Below are 22,960 nucleotides of genomic sequence, written 5' to 3' on the forward strand. Positions count from 1 at the left end.
TGCCCAGAGCCATCAGTGAGCATCAGAGGTCAGAGCTAGTGTTTGGTGTTCTTCCCTTGGTGAGAGCTCTGGATGCAGTAACCTTCATCTCTCTGCATTCCCTGGGAGAGCAGGGTCTAGTGGAGCCAGCCTGCCTTCACCTATGGAGTGGGAATCTCTGTGTGGGTTGACCATTCTATAAGGAGGTCAATAGCAGGGCCACCAGGGAGTCTGTAGACACGAGGAAGCTGTAATAGTCACTCCCCCCAGTTAAATAAAACAGGGACAAGCCCCCAACCATGCTGCCTTTACATCTAAAGATGTTCTGAAACTACAGGTGCAGAAATCACACATCTTTTCTCTTTGGGTTGACATTTTGTCTATCTTTGAGCAATTAGTGGGCATTCCTCTACTTAGTTTCTCTGTGGATGTCTACTAGGTGACAGCAATGGAAGTCAGCAGCTAGCTTGTCACTGTCCTCTTCCCTGTTCCTTCTGCCCCAACTAACCAGTGGGAGAGCCCTGTACCCATCTCCAGAGCCACATACTCTTTGTTTTGATGTCTCCTGTCATGCTGATAGTTCCAGTCGGGAATCAAACCATAAAGAGCAGACCATACACACAACTCATCCTAGAGACAAAGGCCCCACTTTGTTGTGGAGGAAGTGAAGACTAACCTGGGGACTGAGGATGGGCCTCAGGCCTTCATGGGCCTAGGCCGGATCCTTCTTGTAGCTTTCCCTACTATGTCTGAGAAAGGTACCTGCTTCTCACTTGAGCCTGAAAATCCCATATTTATGTTCACCCCGTGTGGGTAGATCATCTTAAGCCTAATTCAGCTCATCAGAAAGAAGAAGTGAATTAATGATTCTTCAAGGCAGGAGTCTCACAGCTGGTGGTTTCAGAATACCACGCGCCTGCCCTCTGGTTGCTGGCCAGCTGGAGTTAAACCTCCACTTGGTCCTTGTCCCAGGAGGCCCACTTGTTTACAGCTGTCCCTCAGTGATGTTTGCCAGACTCTGCTCAGGAGGAACGGTTCCACTCCCATAGTTCCTTACGTCTTTCATTTGGGTGTTCAGGGGGACATGCCTATTAATCACAACTACCTAGGAACCTGGATGAACTGTGGTGGTTTAAATGATTTCCCCCACCCCCACCCCTTACGCTCTGGTATTTAGCACTTGGTTCTAAGTTGCTGGCGGTACTTGGGAAGGCTTTAGGTAGTATAGGCTTGCTGGAGGAAGTATGTCACTGGGGGAGAGGGTAGGCTTTGAGATGAAAAGCTCACCACTCGCAGTTTGCTCTCTCTGGTTTGTACTTATGGTTAAGGATGTGAGCTCTCAGTTTCCTGTTTCTGCCTGCCCCCCCCACCATAACGGACTCTTAGCTTCCTGGAGTGTAAACCCAAATACATGTTTCCTTCTTGGTCATGGCGTCCTTTCACAGCAACAGAAGGTAACTGATGCAGGAGCAGCTCTGTGTGATGCTGCTGCAGAAGTGGAAAAGCTGTGCATTTGATGAAACCACCGTGTAGGGGCGGATCCCAGATTTTCCCTTCATTTATGTTTGTTATTGAGACCATTTAGTATCCATGGAGAAATCCTGGGCCTCAGTTTCCACAAATATAATATGGTAACAATGCTCATTTTCAAAGTCTGCAACAAAGTAGAAAATTAAAGGGCTTTGAAAGCAGACTTAACCAGGTGTTTCTGCCATGAATTTGTCAAGTTAGTCAGTCTCCCTAAAAGTTGCAGTCCTTTTCCTGAACCGAGAACATCATCACACCGTGGGAAGAGAGATCAGATTTCATGGCTGTATCAATCAAGCAATTTAGGGTGGAGACCCGGGCCGATGGAGACTCCCTTCCTTCCAGCATAGGAAGCTGGTTCCTGCATGTCCCTATGCCCAGTTGTGACCAGTTGGAGTACTGCAGACCCTGATGGAACAGGAATAATCCACAGATGCTCTGGAACTTTTGGTCACAAGAGGACTGGAGAGGTTCCAGTTCTTACTCATAGCCCAGAGCCTAAGGAGTGATTGCTTCCCTTCCACAGAGAGGCATGAGCACACATATGTGTGCATTCGTATGTATACACACATGTGCAGATGTGTGTATGTGTGCATATGCTTGTTATGTGTGATTACATCAATGTGTATATGTGTTCATATGCTCACGTGTGTTCTATACATGTGAGTACACGCATATACATGGAAGTGCATGTATGTATGAGTTTGTGTGCTTGAGTGAGTACGCACGCAGGTAAGTGTGTGTTGATGCTTTAACGAGTTCTTGGCTCCGTCTATCCCACATCTTGCTCCAGGCCCCAGCACAGGCTCAGTAGCACTAAACTGTCTTGTCTCTGCTTTTGTCCTCAGGGCAGGAAGATCCCAACAGCTTGCGTCATAAGTACAACTTTATTGCTGACGTGGTGGAGAAGATCGCCCCAGCTGTGGTTCACATTGAACTCTATCGCAAGTAAAGAGGCCTTCCTTCTCCCTCGCTAATAAAGAGCACCAGAGCTACTTTTGAAGCCCATTAAAGTGTCAGGAATGTCACTGGGCAGATTCCTGTGTTACGATCGAGTTCTCTGCCTTAGGGAAAGTTTCCTATTTAGATCTATAATCTTGGCCCTTTCAAGCATTTTAATAACTTCTAGCTCTGAAATGATTCCCAGGGAATATTTCCCAAGTGGAATACTTTTTGATGCATTCCAAAAAGTAGCTTAGTGTTATTTTTAAAATGTTGAATGCTTGCTAGACGTGTGTGATTTGCTCTTGCAGAGTCTTTTACTTGTGTGTGCAAATGAGGCTTGTTCAAGCTCAACCAATGTCTATTTCAGGCTTCCTTTCTCGAAGAGGGAGGTGCCAGTGGCGAGTGGGTCAGGATTTATCGTGTCGGAGGACGGACTGATTGTGACAAATGCTCACGTGGTGACCAACAAAAACCGGGTCAAGGTTGAGCTGAAGAATGGAGCTACCTATGAAGCCAAAATTAAGGATGTGGATGAAAAGGCGGACATTGCGCTTATCAAGATTGACCACCAGGTGAGATGCATCTGAGGCCCGAATGCCTCCTGGGCCTGCAGTGCCCAGCTCTCAGAAGGTGAGGTGGAGAGGGTGAGGACATCAGAGCTCCCTGGTACCCACAGAAGCTGCCGGGCCAGACAGGTCTCATCAAAGAGGGACCTGAGTAGAAGAGGAGGGAGGAGGGAGAGGGAGGAGGGAGGAGGGAGGAGGGAAGAAGGAGGAGGGAAGCCCTTGGAAGAAGCTGGCTCTCAGATCAGAGGTTTTTAAAGTAGCATTCCCTTCTTATAAAGCAACAGGCTACAAAGAACTTAATGGGTTGCTGGTGAGAAAGGAAACTCCTATCCTTGATGATGAAGCATCTATTGCAAAGTTATGTTTGTCTCCACTGGGGTGACCTGGATTCTCCATGGCTACAGAATGGGCTTTTTTTTTCTTTAAGAAAAAAAGATTTATTTATTTATTTTATGTGTATAAGTACACACTGTAGCTGTATAGATAGTTGTGAGCCTTCATCTGGTTGTTGGGAATTGACTTTTTAGGACCTCAGCTTGCTTTCGCTCACTCCAGTCAGCCCCGCTTGCTCCTGTTGGCCCCATGTGCTCAGTCCCTGCTTGCTCCAGCCCAAAGACTTATTTATTATAAATAAGTACACTATAGCTGTCTTCAGACACACCAGAAGAGGGCATCAGATCTCATTATGGGTGATTGTGAGCCACCATGTAGTTGCTGGGATTTGAACTCAGGACCTTTGAAAGAGCAGTCGGTGCTCTTACCCACTGAGTCATCTCACCAGCCCCCGAATGGGTTTTAAAAAGATTTTTAAAAATTATTTTTAATTATGTGTTGTATTTGTGAGTGGGTATGTGCATGGAGATGTTGGACACCCTTGGCTGGGGTTATGGGGTTAGAAGCCACTGGACACTGGGTTTCTGTAAAAGTAGTATGTATGCCTTCTTAACTGCTGAGTCATCTCTCCAGCTCTTTGTTAAGCATTTGTTTGTTAGTTTTTTGTTTATTTATTGTATGTATATGAGTACACTGTTGCTACCTCCAGACACACCAGAAGAGGGCATCGGGTCCCATTACAGGTGGTTGTGAGCCACCATGTAGTTGCTGGGAATTGAACTCAGGATCTCTGGAAAAGTAGTCAGTGCTCTTAACTGCTGAGCCATCTCTCAAGCTCAAGGTTTTGGGAACCTTAAAGCAAAATCAACACCTCTTTCTTGAGCTCCTTAGAATCCATAATATGATGATATGACCATAGTCCCCTTAAAAGGGCTTCAATGCACTATCTACCCAAATTAGCCTTCCATGAGTACATAACTTAGAAGTAGGGCCAGTACGAAACTAAGACACAGTGAGAGCGAGCTCAATTTGAAAAACGCTTATATGGAGTTGCTTTGCAAGTTATTGGAGTAGCTACTTCTAGTCCTATCTGAATTTTATTTAATTTTATTTTTGGATATTTTGAGACAGGGTCTCAAGTTCTAGTCTCAAGTTCTAGACAGGGTCTCAAGATCTTAGAACTTACTTTGTAGACCAGGCTGGCCTTGACCTCACAGAGATCCTCCTGGCTTTGTCTCCCAAGTGCTACCAGACCCAACAAAAATTTTTGTTAAAGGAAAAAAAAGAAAATGTTTTTAAGGACTGGAGAGATGGCTCAGCGGGTAAGAGCACTGACTGCTCTTCTGAAGGTCCCGAGTTCAGATCCCAGCAACTACATGGTGGCTCACAACCACCTGTAATGAGATTTGATGCCCTCTTCTGGTGCGTCTGAAGACAGCTACAGTGAATTATGCCGGAGCAAGCAGGGCCGGAGCCAGTGGGACGACAGAGGTCCTGAGTTCAATTCCCAGCAGTCACATACATAATAGCTCACGGCCATCTATACAGCTACAGTGTACTCATACACATAAAAAATAAAATAAATCTTTAAAAAAAAGAAAGGAAAAACAATTTTTTAAGATTTATTTTATTTATTTAATATACATGACTACACTTGTTGCTCTCTTCCGACAGACCAGAAGAGGGTATCTGATCCCATTACAGATGGTTGTGAGCCATCATGTGCTTGCTGGGAATTGAACTCAGGACCTGTGGAAGAGCAGTCAGTGCTCTTAACCTCTGAGCCATCTCTCCAGCCCTGAAAAGAAAATGTTTTTAATTTAATATTCTGCTTACAGTCACTTTTGCTCAGCAAAGTCTTTATTTTTATTTTTAGGTCTCACGCAGCCCAGGTTGCCTTCAAACACATTTATAATCCATGGGTGGCTTTGAACCTTTGACTCCCCTTCCTCTACTTTCAGTATGTGAGGTTTATGGACACAGACCAAGCCAGGTTTCTACACTATTGTGGATTAAACCAGGGCTTTGTGAGAGCTAGCCAAGTACTCTGCTATATCTCCCACACTTGTTTAGCAAGGCCTTCATGCCTGACACTAAATACAGTTCTTACTGGATCACTAGCAAAAATTCCCAGTTCATTTCATGTAGATCACGTGGCGATGTGATGTCTCTCTGCACTCATGGTGAGATTGGAGTTTCTGCTTTCTTCCTGTTGTTGGAAATTCCTTCAGATAGAAGGTAGAAGGGTCAGTGGGAATTTTGTGGTTGGTGCAGAAAAAAGATGTGGGTGGGGAGGGTAATGAAGTGTAGCATTTTCTTGTGATGCTTTTGCATGCTTCTCGTTTGACGGTGAGCTATGAAGTCAGCTAGGTGTAAAGCCCTACTGTGTGTTCCAGCTATTGGATGGAGAAAGCTCAGGGTCCTATTGGGGCAGTAGGATTCTGGGTCCTTTTATCCCTTTTAAAATAGCATCAGGCAGCCTTTCAGAACCTCCCCCATACCAGGCTTGTTTCCTTACCTTCTCAGAGGCTGTGGTGGTGAGGGTTGGGGCTGAAGGTTGTACATACAGGCTCTGTGCCCATAGGTGACTGACTTTCCTGAGGTCACAGTTGTGTGCTATTTCTGCTAAGTTACTGTGAAATTCCTATCAACAGCTCATCTTTCTAAATGTGTTTATTGGCACCAAGACAGTTGGTTCAGGCTCTGACTTCACATCTAACCATTCTCTAGTATACAAAGTAGCCATGTTATTCCCATTTTATAAAAGAAGAAAGAATGCTCAGAGACTGCACCTCCATCTTATCACACCTCCTCAGAGCCAGGCTGCAGATTCCAGGTACCCATCTCTACAGGGACAGAGCCTGGCGTTCACATGGGATGAAATAGCACTACCTTAAATAGCCTGTGGAAAGGTTGGCGTGTCCCCATTTAGGAATGCTGCTAGCAAGGTGTCTAGAATTCGGTGGTAACACCGGAAGGAGATTGGCCAGAATAGCACAGCCAGTGACCACATGTAGGACCTTCAGACTCAGTTCCTGGAAGTCAGCCAGCACTGGGAGCCTCCTGGCCATCTGCAGGCAGGGCTCTGGCCTGTGTGGTTCGTGAGCTGTCTCTTCAAGTAATTTCATGTTTGGAATGCGTGGGTGCATACCACGTGATTGCTTCCAGTCCAGGGATATTCTTTTCTGATTTTGAGCCAATGTGGAGACAGGAGGAGCCTCATGTCACCTCTGGCATATCCAGGCAAAATGAAGTGAAGGCTCTCAACAGAGGAGCTGTGTGAAGGGCTTTGGGCATTCCCTAGGAGTCTGTCTCTTTAACCAGAATCCTGCTGTTTGACATGTGCTGCATAACCCACTCCCCCTGCTCAGCCCCCTCCCATGCTTGGAAATGTAAAATTGAATTGATGTAGCTTTTGAAAATGGAATTGGAAATAGAAGGCAGACATCCATATCAAAGCCTGATTTCTGCCAACTAGCCTGCCCCTCCGCTCTTTTCTGTTTGTCTCTGTTCTGATGAGAGTTATTGTAGGGAGAGCCTGGCTTGTAAGAAAGCCTGATTGGAAGGAACAGGCCAGCCACCCAGGTGAATTGTGTTTGAGCAGAATTTACCCTGTAGTGTGTGGTATGATCAAGGTGTGTGGTGGGCTAGGCCCTTGCTTGATGTTGTGTCGTCTTAGGGGCAGCAACAGAGGAATAGGTCAGGGAAGGTCAGAGAAGACAGACTAGAATTGTGGGTATGGTGGTGCATACCTACAGTCCTAATATTTGAGAGATGGAGAATGGGAAGACAGGAAGATTAGGAGCTTAAGCCCAATGACTAATTCAAGGGTTAGCCATCCAGGCCCAGTTTCCAGTCAGCATGAGTTTGCTTGAGTTGTCTGTGACTCTTTCTGAAACTGTCCTCTTTCATGAAATAGAAGGTGCAATGGACATCTGATGTCATTGCTCACTTGATTTTTATCTCTTCCTCCCCTCCCCCTTTTTTCTTTTTCTGAGAGCACCAGTCATCTTTCTTTTTGGGTGGCTCCACCACTGGAGAGCTTGGGGCTTGGGGGGCGGGGGTTCTATGCCACAGTGCCTTAACCCATAGGGCCCAAGTCTGGTGAGCACATGCTGACCCTTAAAATTGCAAACCACTGATGGATGCTGCTCATGGAAAGGACACAGTGTATAAGGCCTCTGTAGTCACCGACACAGAGCAGGCCCTTCCCAAGTTCCTTCACTTTCTCCCTCTCACAGAGATGCCTCACATCTCTAAGGACTTGAAGCTGCTTGGCTTGCAGTTGCCGGAGAGCTTTCTGGGCTTGTGACCAAAATCCTCTCTTTTGTTTCTCTGCTGAGCCGACACATGTGCACTCACTCTGCCTGTTGCATTTTGAGACCCTGAAGAACTCAGTGAGAAAGTCTCACACGGGAAGCCTTCTGTGGTCCAGACTCCTGGCCAACCCCCCGGGAGGGGAAAGGATGACCTCTACAGTCTTCCCTTTAGCCTCATGGGATGCTCCTGTCCTAGAGCTGAAACTAAGGGTCCTCAGTAGGATCAGGGTTGGTCTGGAGGTGGGGGTGGGGCTCACACACACGTAAACATTTTAATGGAAAGCAGCTTTGAGGGCAAACTAGTTCAGCTTGGGATACAAACTACTTCCAAATGTGTTTAACACCAGCCACTGGCCGTGTGTACAGAATATTTTTAACTTTAATTCAAAGGCAGTTATTGTCTTTTTCCCCCCTCCCCCTTTAATAGAAGGTTAGAGCTGCAAGGGATGGAGGAAATGTAAAATGTCAACCTATCAGGTGTCTTGAGTCTGGAACGGAGGCATGGGCAGAAATATGGGGCAGGGTCACACAGCTGTTTTCCCAGCTGTTATACTGATTCCTCCAGATGCTGCGCCACCTATGCTATGGAAAGCCTCTCTTTCAGAGCAGCCATTCTCAACCTCTGGGTTACAACCCCCTTGGGGGTCGCATAGCAGATATTTACAACTAGGACTTATAACAGTAGCAAAATTACAGTTATGAAGTAGCAATGAAATGACTTTGTGGTTAGGGGTCACTACAACACGAGGAACTGTATTAAAGGGTCGTAGCATTAGGAAGGTTGAGACCCACTGTTTCAAACTGTCCTGACAACTCCTTCCTGAGACCACCCAGCTTGATCTGGAGCTCTTTCCCTCATCCTCCTACTCCTCACCCGTCTCTGCCCAGCTCCCGAGGCTTAGAGCGCTCTTTCTTCCTGGCCTCCCCTTGTCCTTCAGGGATGCAGCCACATCCTGCCTTAGACCCCAGGGACATCCCTTGCCTGACTCACTGCATAAAATAGTTTCCCATATCTGAGTCCTCCTCAACCTCCCCCCATCACAAGAGGGACAAGACAGGAGACTCCATACATTCTGTATTTGCCCTCCTTCCTCATTTAAATAGGAATTTGTTGCTGTTTAATTTTTCTTTATTTTTGTCTCTCTATGTGTGTGTGTGTGTGTTAATATGCTGCTGCTCAGAGTAGCCTCAAACTGCTGGGCTCAAATAATCTTCCTGTTTCGGCTTGCAAAATACCTAGGGTTTCAGGCACGTGACCCTGTACCTAGCTTCACTTGATTTTGATTTCTCTATCTCTGTCTCTCCTTGTCTCTCTGTCTCTGTGTCTGCCTGTTATCTCTCTGTGTTTAGGTGACAGCTGCTTTCTACTTTGTTCTTTGAGACACGGTCACTTGCCAAACCTAGAGCTTGTTGATGTGTTTACACTGGCTGGCCAACAAGCTCCAAGGATCCCCTTAGCTCTGCCTCCTCCATGCTGGGATCACAGGTGTGCCTGGCTTTCTGTGGGTTCAGAGAATCAAACTTAGGTCCTCAAGCTTGTGCAAGAAGCACTTCACTGACTGAGCCATCTCCCCAGCAATTCATCTGTGTTCAGACTCCACATTCTTCTGCTAGAGTATAAAGGATACATTTCTTTTGATTTTCAGGTCAGGTCATGGGTACTGAACAGCTGCGTTGTCCAGTCTTAGGTCAAGTTGACATACAAGCTAGAATTATCTGGAAGGAGGGAATCTTAATTGAGAAAATACCTCCACAAGAGGCTGTTAGGCATTTTCTTAATTAGTTATCCACCCATTGTGGGTGGGACCGTCCCAAGCTGATGGGCCTGGGTTATATAAGCAAGCCACGAGGAGTAAGCCAGTAAGCAGCATTCCTCCATGCATCTCTGCATCAGCTCCTGCATCTAGGTTCTTCCCTGAGTGAGTTCCTGTCCTGACTTCCTTGGATGATGAACAGTGATATAGAAGTGCAAGCCAAATAAACCTTTTCCTTCCCAACTTGCATTTTGGTCATGTTGTAGACCACGAGCAACTGAAACCTTGATGGAGACAACAGCATCTGCTCAGAAGATTAGCCAGGTCGAAAGAGAGAAAGAGAGAGAGAGAGAGAGAGAGAGAGAGAGAGAGAGAGAGAGAGAGAGAGAGAGAGAGAGAGAGAGAGAGAGAGATCATGACTAGTACCTCCTCTGGACCAGCTTTAGATAAAGAGGACTGTGCAGCAGGCTGACTGTGCACTCTTGTCTCCCACTGTTGGCTTTGGCCAGATACAGCCCAAGCCAGAGTTATACTGAGCCTGTGGTCTTGGTACCTCTGAGTGCTGAGGAAGCAAGGAGACTTCCTGTGGGTTCTTTTCCCTGACGCCAACCACCAGGTAAATATTTGGACACACAACCTTTATTCAGGCTCGAGGTGGCTTTCTTTCTCCCCTCAGGCCTACCATTGTAGAGAGGTGCCTGGCCACCTTTGGCCCATCAGTCCCACAGACCTGTTTGAAGTGGCTGAAGCATAGCCTCTGGGTATCGTTGTGTTTGCTTACTGAGGGTCCTCTTTCTGCTGAGCCTGCGGAGAGGGCCTGAAGTCTGAAGCTTCACCATGGAGTTCAGAGCAGGGTCACTTGGGGGTGGGGGTGGGGACTGGGGCTTTCATATCTAAACCTCCCATAGTTTGGCTCTGCATGTGGAGAGTCAGCCTCTGGTGGCTGGCCACCAGGGGATGACTCACTCGGGTTCTCCTCAGGCCACTTGACTGTCAGAGGATGCTGACTAAGCCCATGGGCTCTTCCAAAAGCAAATCAGATAACCAAAGCCCGTGCATCCTCTGGATGTTGCCCTTTTCCCATAAAGCAGGCTGGAGCCTGGAGTAGGCACTGCCCCAGACCTTCCTCTCTGGCTTTTGTGAATGTCCACTGGCTTTTGTGTCTGTCCATTTTGGGTACTTTCTGTGCTTCCTCTAGCTGTACTTTTTGTGGTCTTCTCTCTCGGAACTAGGAGGGCTTCCACTGCAGTTGTCAGAGATGACACAGATCCTGTTGATGTGCGAAGCTCCTATTACCAGATTAATTTTTGATTTTTTTACCTTTTTTCTTTTTTTGTAGGGAGGTGAGCATCAATATTTCAGGAAGGAAGAAGTGCAGACAGGATGTGGAAGGTGGCTTTTATTCTGCAGTGCAGGTCCTCACTCCAGAAGCAAAGGGCTGCATGACTCCTTATTGTTCTGATTGGAGTCATTTTGGTGTGTGAAAATATTTCACTTCCCTAACTCAGAACTGGAGCCCCATGAGCTCTCTGGCCCCATGTCAAGAACTCCGTTGATGGTTGAGGAAATTCCTTGGCTCCATTTTTCTCTTAATATGGCAATGCTTTTTTTCTCTTTGGCACCCTTTGCAGGGAATCAGGAGGAAGAAATGATGGTTCAGACAAAGCAGGTCTCAGGTTATTGGAGTCTGTTCTGTCCTTCTCATCTGGAGGGGACAGAATGGGATTTATTGACTGTGGTGTTAGTCTAGTTAGTTAGCATGCCTGTGTGTTAGTCTAGATTGGCCATCGGTAGCCTCTTGTCCATATCTGACCCCCTCCATCTTTTTTTTTTTGTAAACAGTTTTATCAGAACACACCCAGGCCTGTTCATTTATATAGCCTATGGCTGCTTTTATTCTGTTCCAAAGAAGTTGCGTACTTGGCCTAGAGACCGTATGGCAAGGGAAGCCAGACATTTGGCTTCCAGTGCTTCACAGTGAGACTTAATCAGCACTAGTGACAGATAGAATCCTTATTCTGAGGGAGCGGCAAGTGTCTGGGACAAATGTGTGGGATAGCACGAAGCTCAGTGAAGAAGGGACCAGAAGAAGTGCAGACCGTGTAGCTGACTTCATTTGTCTTTCTTCTGGGAAGAGTTTGCCTCTGCGAGAATGAGGCTTTGGTTTTGTCGGACAGAGCAGAGAGAGGCGTTAAGTCTGCCATTTCTCTGTGGTGTTGGTAAACAGGACTTTATTAGAATTCTAAGATGTTTTCCAGGTTACTATTCAACTTTACACCTCCTTTCATTTGCTCTTGTCTTATGCGCTATTGAACAGCTGTCTTGGCCAGACATTGTTAGGTCTGCTTAGACATCCAGGGTAAACCGTGGTGGGGTATAGAGTTGGTAATTGATCACTCAGCACTTTTCCCTGAAACAAAGCTTGATTCTGTGGGGCTGGCAAGAAGCTCCCTGAGGCTGCCAGAAGGGGTGAGGGGAAATCAGGTATGCGCGTGTATACATGGTGGATGAAGCAAGGTTCAACAAGCTCCGACCACTTTACATATACACTTATGCACATATACACTTACACACTTACACATGTCTGCACATGTAGCAATAGTGGGCACAAATCATGGAGCTGAAGATTAGTGTGTGAGACAGGAGTGAAATGGAACGAAGGAGACAAAGGGGGAGAGGACAAGAACCTGCCCAAGGCTGGAAGGCTTGCATAAAGGGAGCTTATCTGTAGAAGGGACGGTTGGTTGGTCAGTCGGTCAGTCGGTCTTTCTGTCGGTTGGGGTGAGATGAGATGCCTTGAGCCAGCCTTGGGGACAGGTGGGAAATGATTGGTGAAGCTTCTTAATTCTCCTTTTCTGCCCAGCCTGGGTGATCTGTATCTTGGACTGTGTGCAAACAAGCATTTTCCAGCAAGTTTATGATAATTTCTAAATCACACCGCCAGCGTTTCTAGTTAGCTGCTATCTCTTTGTGGTGTCTAAGCATCTTCCTGGCCTGCTCCTCCTTTGGGAACTTCCAAGGCCTTCTAGGCACTTAATTTCCTGAGAGGCTCAAAATGAAAAGGGTTCTTAATTATCTGGACATAGAACACAGTTTCCCCTAACTGATTGCTAAATCTTCCAGATCTTTTTGTAATGGAAAGGTAAGACCTTGTGGTGGATTGAGGACTGACTGTTCGACTAAACACACTAATTGACAAGACACTAGTTAAAACATGACACTGAAATCTCATAGCAAGAACACTTTAAAGATAATTGCAAACCAAGGCATTTCAGGTCAGTTACCATGGCCTTAGTTATGCCATGCTAGGCCTTAGTCATGCCATGCTAGGCCTTAGTCATGCCATGCTAGGCCTTAGTTATGCCATGCTAGGCCTTAGTTATGCCATGCTAGGCCTTAGTTAATGTGAGGATTGCCCTGCCTCATCCCCATTTCCTTGCTAAGAGTCTAATGGGTCTTTTAAGCTTGTCTATTGATTTTTCTAAATATTTATTGAGCATCCTCCATGACAGGACACTGCCGCAGCAGCCATGCTGAGGTCGGTGGTCAAATGGTTTGATGCATCTAGAAAATTTGACCAACATCCTGTCTCTTCTCCTGTGGGTGCCACAGAATATGTATGGCTGTTGGCTCCCATATACAGCTGTTGACATTTTGTGGTCTAAAACAGAGCAAGAGGATATTTGAAATAGCGGTCACTTCTTGATCTATCTCACAGGAGACTAAATATTATGGTGGTGTTCATAAACAGTGAGGAGGAAGGACATTGCACTTCAGCGTTTACATTCCTTCTCTTCTTTTGCCTCCTGCACTCTCCCACTCCTCTGTCTCCCTCCATTGCTCTCACTTCTTCCATCTCCCTTCCAACCAGCTTCTCATGTCCTGCATCCCTAGACACCAATAGCATGTCTAATGGGGAAAGGGATGCTGGTGACACCAATCTTGTGAGCCTGTGTATGTTGGTGGTCTTAGTACCCATGGAGCAGGTCCCTCCTGCCCTAGCCTCTCAGTCCCTGGGTTGCATCTTTCCACTCACTGCAGCCATCCTTGACTCTGTCAAGGTCCTACACATGACCATGCCATCATTTATAGCCTCTTCCTTAAATCTAAATTCTAGGCATCTTACTCTTTGTCCACTTCGCAGATGACTTTGTGGGCACGTGATTTATGCTTTTATAACCCATGGACTCAGAGAGGTCCTATGCTCTGACGCCACTGTTCCAATTTGATCTTTGGATCTGCGTCTTGTCCTAGATTCTCAGTGGGACAATGGTGTGTGCTCAGTGGGCTTGGAGTCTTGGCCCAGGTGATTCCTCCTCCTCATTTCTCCTCAGGAGAGTTTCTGGTCTTCCCAGTACACGGACCCCGGACTCTGCCTGTCTCCCTTATTTGTCTGTGTGGTGATTGTAACTAACTATATCCCATGCCTGGAAGACATCTTGTGCCCCAAAGAGGCATGGGCACTGTCATACTTCACAGATCTTAGGGCAGGGAGTTCTGCAGGGCTTGGAGTGACAGACTAATAGCATCTTCCATGGATCACCAGGCATGGGAAAGCTTCTACTCTGGTCTAGGTACCCAACACAGTCCCATAGATTTGCATAGAGGTGGTAATGCCAAAGTCCTTGAGGTCATCCATCATCTCTGGGTTGGGTCTTAGGAAGGAGAGATGCCAGGCTTTACTTCCCTACCCCGGTTGGTACAGTGTGGAGATTATATAGCTGGGTTATGAGGCCAATTGGGTGTCTGCACTTACCAATCTGGGAATTTCTTCAAGGACCAAAGTAAAACCAGACAATTAAGATGTGGGGAGAGTATATAGAATAAAGAAAAGATCCTATGAACATGGGGCCACGTTTTATTTCACAATGCCCTGTGGCTGCTATAACTGGTCCTTAGCAAAGCTTTGGCTCACCTGGTCCCACAGCCTGTGCTTCTACCACCCTTGCCAGTCATGTGCTAGAGCACTCTCCCCTCGCCTTTAGGCAAGTTCTTCCCCAAACCCCCTCTGCTTTCTTCTTTCTGGGTATGGGGAGGGGCATACACAGTTCCCCCTACTGCATAGTCTTAAAGAAAACGAGCGGTTGACATAACTGTTTCCAGAAGGCATGTTGAATCACTCAGTTGAGTTTCAGCCAGTGGCTGCAACATTAGCCTTTGATGAAAATTTCAGCCAACATGAGGCCTGAAAGCCCCAGCCCTCAACAGGAGTGTGCCGGGCAGGCAGCTGGTAGACACAGAAAACTGCAGGCTCAGCAACAAAAATATTTTTGCAACGGAGGAACCTGTCGTTCAAGGAGAAAGAGAGATGATTGACTTGGCTCATTAGTTTTTTGTTTTTTGTTTTTTGTTTTTGTTTTTTTGTTTTTTTTTAAAAGATGGGCAACCAACTTTCTCTTCATTTTGGCTTTGTTAGTTCATTTCATTACTCTTGTCTTTAAGGTTCAGGGATGAAGTGAGTGCATGGGCTGGTAGTGACAGCTGAGCTGGTGAAGGGACCTGGCTTTCTGCTGTCCTTGCTGCAGGATGACTGGTCAAACGACCGCCTCATGAATTCCAGACGTCTGTCCACATGATGCTTGAGATGCTGCAGCAATCTTGAGACCTTATTGAGGGTTGTGTGCAATTTGAGCTCCTCCCCACCCCACCTATATGGTTTTACCCTTTTAACTACTGCTAATGGAATTTTCAGCAACAGCCACATCTGGAAAGAGTCCTAATCATCATCACTGACTCCACACTCAACTCCTTTATTCTTAGAGGAAGTAAAAGTAAAATCCAGGGCAATCAATCAAGTAACAGACTGAGTTAATATAAGATCCAGGACCAGAGAGATAGCTCAGTGGGGAAAGGCACTTGCCACACAAGCCTAATGATCTGAGTATGATTCCAGAGCCCATGTAAAGGTAGAAGGAGAGAAATGACTCCACAAAGATGTCCTCTGACCAGCATATATGTACTGTCACACACGCACATACACACAAATGATACATTTTTAAAAATATAGGATTCCACCCAAACCAAGATGTCGCTTCTCCTGTAAATAAGTCACACACTCGAAGTATGCGAGCATGTTTTGCCCAATCTTTCTTTGGCACCAGCTTGTTTGATGTTGGACCTCAAGCCCAAATGAGCCATCCTTTAGCAGGGGCTCAGCTTTCCTGCTGTGCTGAGTTCTGGCAGTTAGAGTTCATCCCCTGTTCACTAACGAAACCTACAGCACATGACAGCCTGAAGCCAAGGCCAAGCTTACCCAATAAACAGAGATTCTCCAAAAGATACCATGGAATAAACAGCAAGGCCAGCCCTTTACGTGAGAACCACTAGCCCAGTTCCTGTTGGCTGGTTCATCTGATGGTTTTGTTTTTGTTTTTGTTTTTGTTTTAAATTTCTTTGTGCTGGGGATTGAACACAAGGTCTTGCACATGCTAGGTAAGACTACCACTGAGCTCCATCTAGTCTCTCTGTCATTGCTTTGTTCTTCGTGCTGGCTGTTGTCCCCTCCCTTTGTGCATAGATCATTTCTTTCCTCATTGGTGAGCTTTGTGCTCTGAGCATCTGCACTGTTCACAATTCCTGTGCAACAAAGCAGGAGGAAGCCCTTGTGTGAGCTGAACCAGGAGTGAGTTTATCTACTGTGGCCAGGCTTCGCCCAGTCACCGGCATCTTCACTCAGCTGAGATGTATGCTGCAGCCCAGATCTTGGGGAACCTTTCATGGAGATGGAACTTAGGTTGCTTTTACCTGATGAGCTATCTAACTGGCTCTCTCTCTGTTCTTCTGAGGAGTCATGTTGCTAGCGGGCACCTTGTCTTTGTGTGGTGTCTGGATTGGCAGAGGCTGTCTTCTGACTGTGAAGTTGACAGAGAAGAGAGGAGGAGGTGCTTGGTTCTTAGTGTTGTCCTTCAGCTTTTGAAGCCTGGCCACAGGGGACCAGCCCACTCCTAGTTCACCTCAAAAAGTGCTTCTCCTTTTTCTCAGTCCTGGTACAACCCTGATCTCAGACACATGACTGTGTCCATTTTGGATTTGGCTTAGTGTTCCTTGCATGTGAGACACACACAGAGCCTTACACTATTATTCCATGCTTAGACATGACTTATAGACAATTCTGTGCCCAGTTGCCCACAGCAAGGGGATGGACTTTGTTCCTCTTTACTCTTGAGCCCCAGTGGTTCATCCATGCTCTGCCCAACAGACAGGAAGCCCAGAGAGCTGGACTGGATATGTTGCTCCTTGAAGTCCTATGCCGGGCACTGGGAAGACATTTTCTTGAGACTCTCCCCTCTCAGATTCACTTTCTGTCCTGAAAGTGAAGCTCCTGGGCCTGCTTGGGGGTGGTGGTGATCATTTAACCAAGTAGGAAGACCTTTGTAGAACCATTCTATGGACCAAGCCCTCAACTTACTTTACAATTAGCATCCAGCCTGTGGCTGGTATTTAGTAAATTTATGTGGACACTGGAAGCCTGGAGTCTATGTTCAGGGCCACTGACACTGTCCCTTGGGCTCATTCTCCACCTACTCAGGTGATGTGCCTATAACTTGGGAATTATGGGTTCTTTTTTTTTCTCTTAAATTGTGCATGTGTGGTCACGTGCATGCAGGTGCCCGATGCATATGTGTGCAAGTGTGTATATGGAGGTTAGAGGACAACTTTTTGGCGCCTGTTCTTATCTTTCACCTTGTGATGGTTTGAATGAAAATGGCCCCTGTGGAGATGTGGAGTAGGTGTGGAAGGAATGTGTCACAGGGGGTGGGCTTTGAGGTTTTAGAAACTCAAGCCAGGCCCAGTGTCACTCTCTCTTCCTGCTGCCTACCGATCCAGATGTAGAACTCTTGCCAACTCTCTAGTACCAGGTCTGCTTACATGCTGCCATGCTTCCCACCATGATAATAATGGACTAAACCTCTAAAGGGTAAGCCAGCCCCAATTAAATATTTTGGTTTTTATATAAGAGTTGCCGGGTCATGGTGTCTCTTCACAGCAATAGAAACTTAAGACACACCTTGTTGAAGATCTCTCTTGTTTCTGCCACTACCCTGCATATAATTATCTAGGCTAACTGGTCCTTGAGTTGATGTGGTATCTCCTGTTTCTGTCTCCCATCTTGAAGCAGGAGTGTTGGGATTAGAGATACATGGCACTACATGTGGCTTCTTATTTTTAGGTTTTTAGGAGTGGAACTCAGGTCATCTGGCTGCTTAGCTGAGCCATCTTCCCAGCCCCTAGGAATTCTTCTCTTTCTCTAGTCTCTCTCATGACTCTGATGATACCACTTAGCATCAGGCAGTGCCCTGAAGATATGGTGATTATACATCTTCCTTCTTCATAGCTGTTTCTTCTGCCAGCCTCTCAGGCTGCCGTTTCTCTCCAGTCTGGTGAGAACTCACAGTAAGAGACTGACTGTGCATATCCTGCATCCTAAAAGGCTGCTGACCCTCCTGGTAGAGGCTCAGGGCTCCTTCTTGGCTTTATGATGTGGAGCCTCAGAGCCATTTTTCCTGACTTCATCTCATGACTTTACTGTGCCTACAAGTTGCCTTTTTGTGCCTCCCCAGCTTTGAGGCCAACAGGAGCAGTGGGTCCCTTCTTTCCCCTCAGCCATTGCAACTATCAGGACTGATGTTTGGTTGTTTGTCCTGTTTACTTTTTAGGGGAGCTTTGAACTGATGGACGGGAGGATGTGGGACGGGACTGTCGGGAAGAGTTGGTCTCCTGGATGGCTTATGGCTGGCATTGCTTCAAAGGGAGCCCCAGACAGAGCGTCTGCAGCCAGGAGCCTGGAGACAGCTTTAATGTGGGCTCGTGGGAAGCAGCCTGTGGACCCAGAGCAGGGACCCTGAAGTGTGGCAGGGTGCCCGTAGGTCAAGGCTGCAACATGGCTGTGCCTTCCAGCCATGTACGTATATTTCATCCCCTCTGTCCCCCCAAGAGTGTGGTTGTCTAGACAGGGATAGAATTAAAAGCTCAATTACTGAGCAGGAATTTGGCCAGGGAAAGCTTAGCTACCGAGCAGACAGGCCTGGGTGAGGATTGTGGCTGAGAATGAGCCCCATTTGGACCGAAGTAAGGCGAGTGAGCCCGAGGCTTACATCCAGCCAGCACCTGCAGGGTCCCTTCAGGCAGTTTGACCTCATGGAGCTGTAAATCTGGCTTGGCCGCCACCTCGGCACCACCTCACTCTCCCATTCAGGGATTTCTACCTATAATTGGAGTCCAGCAATTAGAATTCCTGTCTTACAGGGATGGAGGCCTGGGGCTGGGAACTGGTTCTTCAGCTTAACCAGGCTTCTTATGGCTGAGAGAAGCTCCTCCATCTTGAGTCTCAGTTTCTATATCTGTGAAATGGTATGTGTGTGTGTGTGTGTGTGGGGTGTTATGCTCCCAAATCACCAGATTGCCCTGAAACCATTTTGTCATCTGGCAGGGAAGGTTTTGTTCCTTTCATATAAATGGAGAATTTAGACTGTGACATCTCTCTCCTTACCCTGCCATTGTGCATCCTCCTGTTTAGTTTTTATGTTCATAATAACCCTTCATGATTTATAACATGTATTTAAGGAGACACGCTCATTGGGACTGCCCACCTGGATGGCTGTGACAGGGTAGTCACATGGCATCCCTATGGATTCTCATCATTGGTGTCCCCTTGTCTAATCCCAGTCTGGGTACCTTGATGACCATGGATGAGACCATTGTTCTTGAGCCTGGCATGTCCTCTCAGTGTTCTATAGCACAGAGGCCTCTATCTCCTGCTGTTATAGAGGTCTCTGCCCTCTGTCCATACAGCTTTCTCCCAAGCATCCTTCCTAACATCCTCTGGGCCTGAGCTCAGACTTGGGACAGAAGCACCCAGCAGGGCGTTGTTAGGTCCCTGCTGTCTAAGGGCCGTGTGGGTTAAAGCCTGCATCTCTGGCTCTCCTAGAGGGCAGAGGCCATGGCTGGAGGGTGGTACAGCCAAATGCTGGTAAAGATTCTCACATCGGATCACCTCAGACCTGATACGGTCTCCACTGTGTAGCTGGCCCCACCGTTCCATGTCTGTGCTTGACTCTTATCTGTGTAGCTCTGCTTCCTCCAGACTGACCTGCTGCAGGCTGTAGCCACCTCCCTTGCCTGTCCTTCACAGTTATCCCTGAAGCTTTAAAGACAGGACTTCCAGCCAGCCCCAGGCCCCAAAGGAATGGTACCGTACTGGTGGGCCTCCCCTGATGCGGCCATCGCTCGGCAGCGGCCAGACTCTGCCCCACCCTATTGTGATTGCTGAGGTCATTCTTGGCAGAGCTTGCTGGCAGGGATTGTTGGCACCCACCCAGGATAAACATGTCGCGCTGAGCTTGCTGGGTACCATTGGATGCTGAGTGGGTCTGTGCAGGGAATGCCACAGACTCTGGCCTCAGGTGACCTTAAAGTGGAAGGGTCATAGCCAGTGCGGAACTGTGTCTGGAAAGGTGACACACCCTGGCTTGTCACAGCACAGTTGCTGGAATCCTTCATTGGATTTTCAAGGATTTGAATACTAGTAAAGAGCTGACCCATTGGCCAAACAGGCTGTTTTCTGAGAGCTGTTCAGGCTCCTAATTCATTGTTATCCTAAATCAGAAGAGACTAGTGAGATTGGTGGGCTGTCTGATTCCCACTTCTCAGATGAGGAGCCCATACTTGTCATGCAGAATTTCAATTTGGCAGCCTGGTTCCAGCCCGTGCCATAGATGGCTGGTGGTCTGTGGGGTGTGTGGTATCTGAGAGTCAAGAGGTGCGGCTTCTAAGGCTCCTGGCTGGTGAGAGGTTGCACTCTGTCTTCCTACATGAGTTTTATTAGGCAGTATTAGTCTTACTGGCCACGTGTGTGTTTGTGTGTGTGTGTGTGTGTGTGTGTGTGTGTGATGGTGCTGTGGAGTTGATGAGTATAGTTAAATCTGTTCTATCTCAAGTCACCCAGGGCCTGGAGCCTCTCTTGTCTGCTAGACAATTGTCGGAGCTCATCAGCAGTCCAGTTCTCTTTGCAGAGGGGATGATAAACGTTCTTGTCTGGCTTACTCATCTCACCAGCCCACCTCCACCCACACTGGATTTTTTTTTTTTTTTTGGTAGCTTATTCTTTTTCAAGGTGAATGAATCTAAACAGTTTCCCTTAGCAGGAAGCCAGAACTAGCTTTTCTTGGACTCTATGAGCAATGCATAGAAAGTTCAGGATTTCTAGGCTGTGTAGGAGGAGGAAGGCAGGCCCTGGGACCATCTTTGTGGAAGAAGGCAGCCTGCAGCCATTTTCCCCAGCCCTTCAACCTCCATGGTCCTATCTTGTTCTGAGGAGTTATTTAGGACTCCGGACTCTGCCCAGTATCTAGAGGGCATGGGAGATGGGGCGTCTTCACCTGAATCCTCAGTCTACATAGGCTGGGAGCAAATGTATTGACGGGGACTTTCCCTGTATGCAAAGGAGAGACAGTCCACCGTTTGGGTCCTGGGTGCTGCCAGCCCCTCTGCTTGTCTTTGTGCCTCACCACCACCAGGGTGCACACGAAAATCTGTGTGAGTTTCTGCCTCAGGGCTCTCCAGGCCTCAGGAAGGCTATGCACGCGGGAAAGTAGACCCATGCATGGTTCCTTGCTTCCCCTATGGCACACGGGCTCAGGATCCCTGTCTGGGACTTTGATCTTTAAGTCTTAAACCTAGGTTGTCTCCCCATGTTCTCTGTCCAGCTGCATGGATAGTTCCAAGACGTGAGATTAGAAACGGTCTATCACCTTTTCCCATTTTCCTTGTTACAGGTGTCTTCTGTTCCACTGACTTGCTAATGGCCTGCGGTGTGTGGAGTATGGTAGGGGCTTGGCCCTCAGGAGAGGAGTGTCCACCCCAAGCTCAGCCCCTAGGGACCAGGACTGCTCTTCCTCCTTTGTATTTGTATTATCCAGCTTGCTAAGCCACAGCGCAGCAATGGCTCCCTTTGTGCTTACAGGGAAAGCTGCCGGTCCTGCTGCTTGGCCGCTCCTCCGAGCTGCGACCGGGAGAATTTGTAGTCGCCATCGGAAGCCCCTTTTCTCTTCAAAACACAGTCACTACTGGGATTGTCAGCACCACCCAGCGAGGCGGCAAAGAGCTGGGACTTCGGAACTCTGATATGGACTACATTCAGACAGATGCAATCATCAATGTGAGCCCTCTGCTCCCTCTCTACCTGCTGGGCTGGGGACAAGTGTTCACCAGAGGACAAGCTAGGCTTCTTACTATTCCCAAACCTTCTTGCAGTCTGCATGAGTTCCCAGAACATCTGTGATGTTCTGGTGTTAGGCGTTAGGGGAAGTGTCCCACTTGGAGCTGTACAGAGTTGAACTATGGGGTCCTTGGTAGCCAGTGTCATCCAAGGAGGAGGTAAAAGTGGGGTTAGCTGCTCACGGTGGTCTCAGAACTAAATCATTTCACTGTGGCTCGTCTCAAGCTTTGTGAAAATGGTCACGATCCTTTTTCTCAGTTAAATGTTAGATGATGAGAGACAAAGCCTGGGGACGGCCCCCGTCGGCTGCTTCTACCGTGCTTTGAAATCTGGGCAGAGACATTGATTAGGCAGTGGTATGATGCAGAGCTAACCTTTCCCTTTCTGTTCCGTTTTAGTATGGAAACTCCGGAGGCCCGTTAGTAAACCTGGTAAGGCCTTCCAGTACCTACGCTGTGTTTGTTTCGTCTGCGGGCATGTCTTTGCTTTTTCTCTTTGGATGTGAGCTTGTCAGAACAAGCAGTTAGCTTTATAGCCAGCTATGTGAATGTACTGTTTCTTGGCACCTTAAACCCTACCAGCCCTTTCTGGAAGCAGTAAGGTCAGAGGCCACAGGTGGATGCCATGGAGTTTAAGTCCACTCTAGGCAGAAAGAGGACTGAAAGTCCCCACAGTACTGCCAGCTGCAGAAAGGTACCTTCAGCCTTGAGGGTGGCTGAGCCCAGATGAGCTGGCCTGGCTCCGACCCATGCCAAAACTCTCCCCGAATGCCTGTGGGTATGACTGGAGAAGCCACCTGTTAGCTCACAGATGTCTCACTTAACCTAGACTTCAACACTTCAGTGTAAAGTTGAAGGCTTCGGGTCACAGAATGCCAGAGCTTGGGAGGTGGTTTGAGAGAGTATCAAATTGAGGCCACCCAATGATAACGTCCTGCTGGGTCCCCTTGGTGTCAGGAATGGACATGGACAAAGCACACACCGAGAACAGTTTATACTGAAAGTTCTCAGAGTCCTTTTGTCAGCCCAGCATCAGGTCACCAGAAACTTCTCAGGGAAAAGCCACATCTTTACTTCCCCTTGCCATACCTGGGGCAGCTGTTGGGAGTGAGGCCTGCGGCTCAACCCAGCATCTAAAGTGGACTTCTTGGAAGTAGGAGAGGAAGGAAGGGGTGGACAGTCACCTTAGAAATTCTGAGATTCTGGAAACATCCTTTCTATGAAAAGAGAAACTATTGTGGAGTTTGAAATCATTCGTCTATGCAATAAGGCAACCACTAGCTTCCACCTGGAGCTTTTTGCCTCTTCCAAAGCTGAGTGT

At 47.5% G+C, this 22,960-nt stretch overlaps 1 protein-coding gene across 1 annotated transcript in view; it reads left to right on the forward strand.

The window, feature by feature from the left end:
• Positions 1-22,960, forward strand: part of Htra1 (HtrA serine peptidase 1) — a 47,412-nt gene that overhangs the window by 19,458 nt on the left and 4,994 nt on the right. The window contains exons 2-5 of the mRNA XM_031388566.1: positions 2,355-2,454; positions 2,819-3,023; positions 21,386-21,580; positions 22,039-22,071. Coding sequence (XP_031244426.1) covers positions 2,355-2,454; positions 2,819-3,023; positions 21,386-21,580; positions 22,039-22,071 — 533 coding nt within the window. The remainder of the gene's footprint in view (positions 1-2,354; positions 2,455-2,818; positions 3,024-21,385; positions 21,581-22,038; positions 22,072-22,960) is intronic.

The sequence above is a fragment of the Mastomys coucha genome, unplaced genomic scaffold (genome assembly GCF_008632895.1).
Source record: "Mastomys coucha isolate ucsf_1 unplaced genomic scaffold, UCSF_Mcou_1 pScaffold21, whole genome shotgun sequence".
In the NCBI taxonomy this organism is placed as follows: Eukaryota; Metazoa; Chordata; class Mammalia; order Rodentia; family Muridae; genus Mastomys; species Mastomys coucha.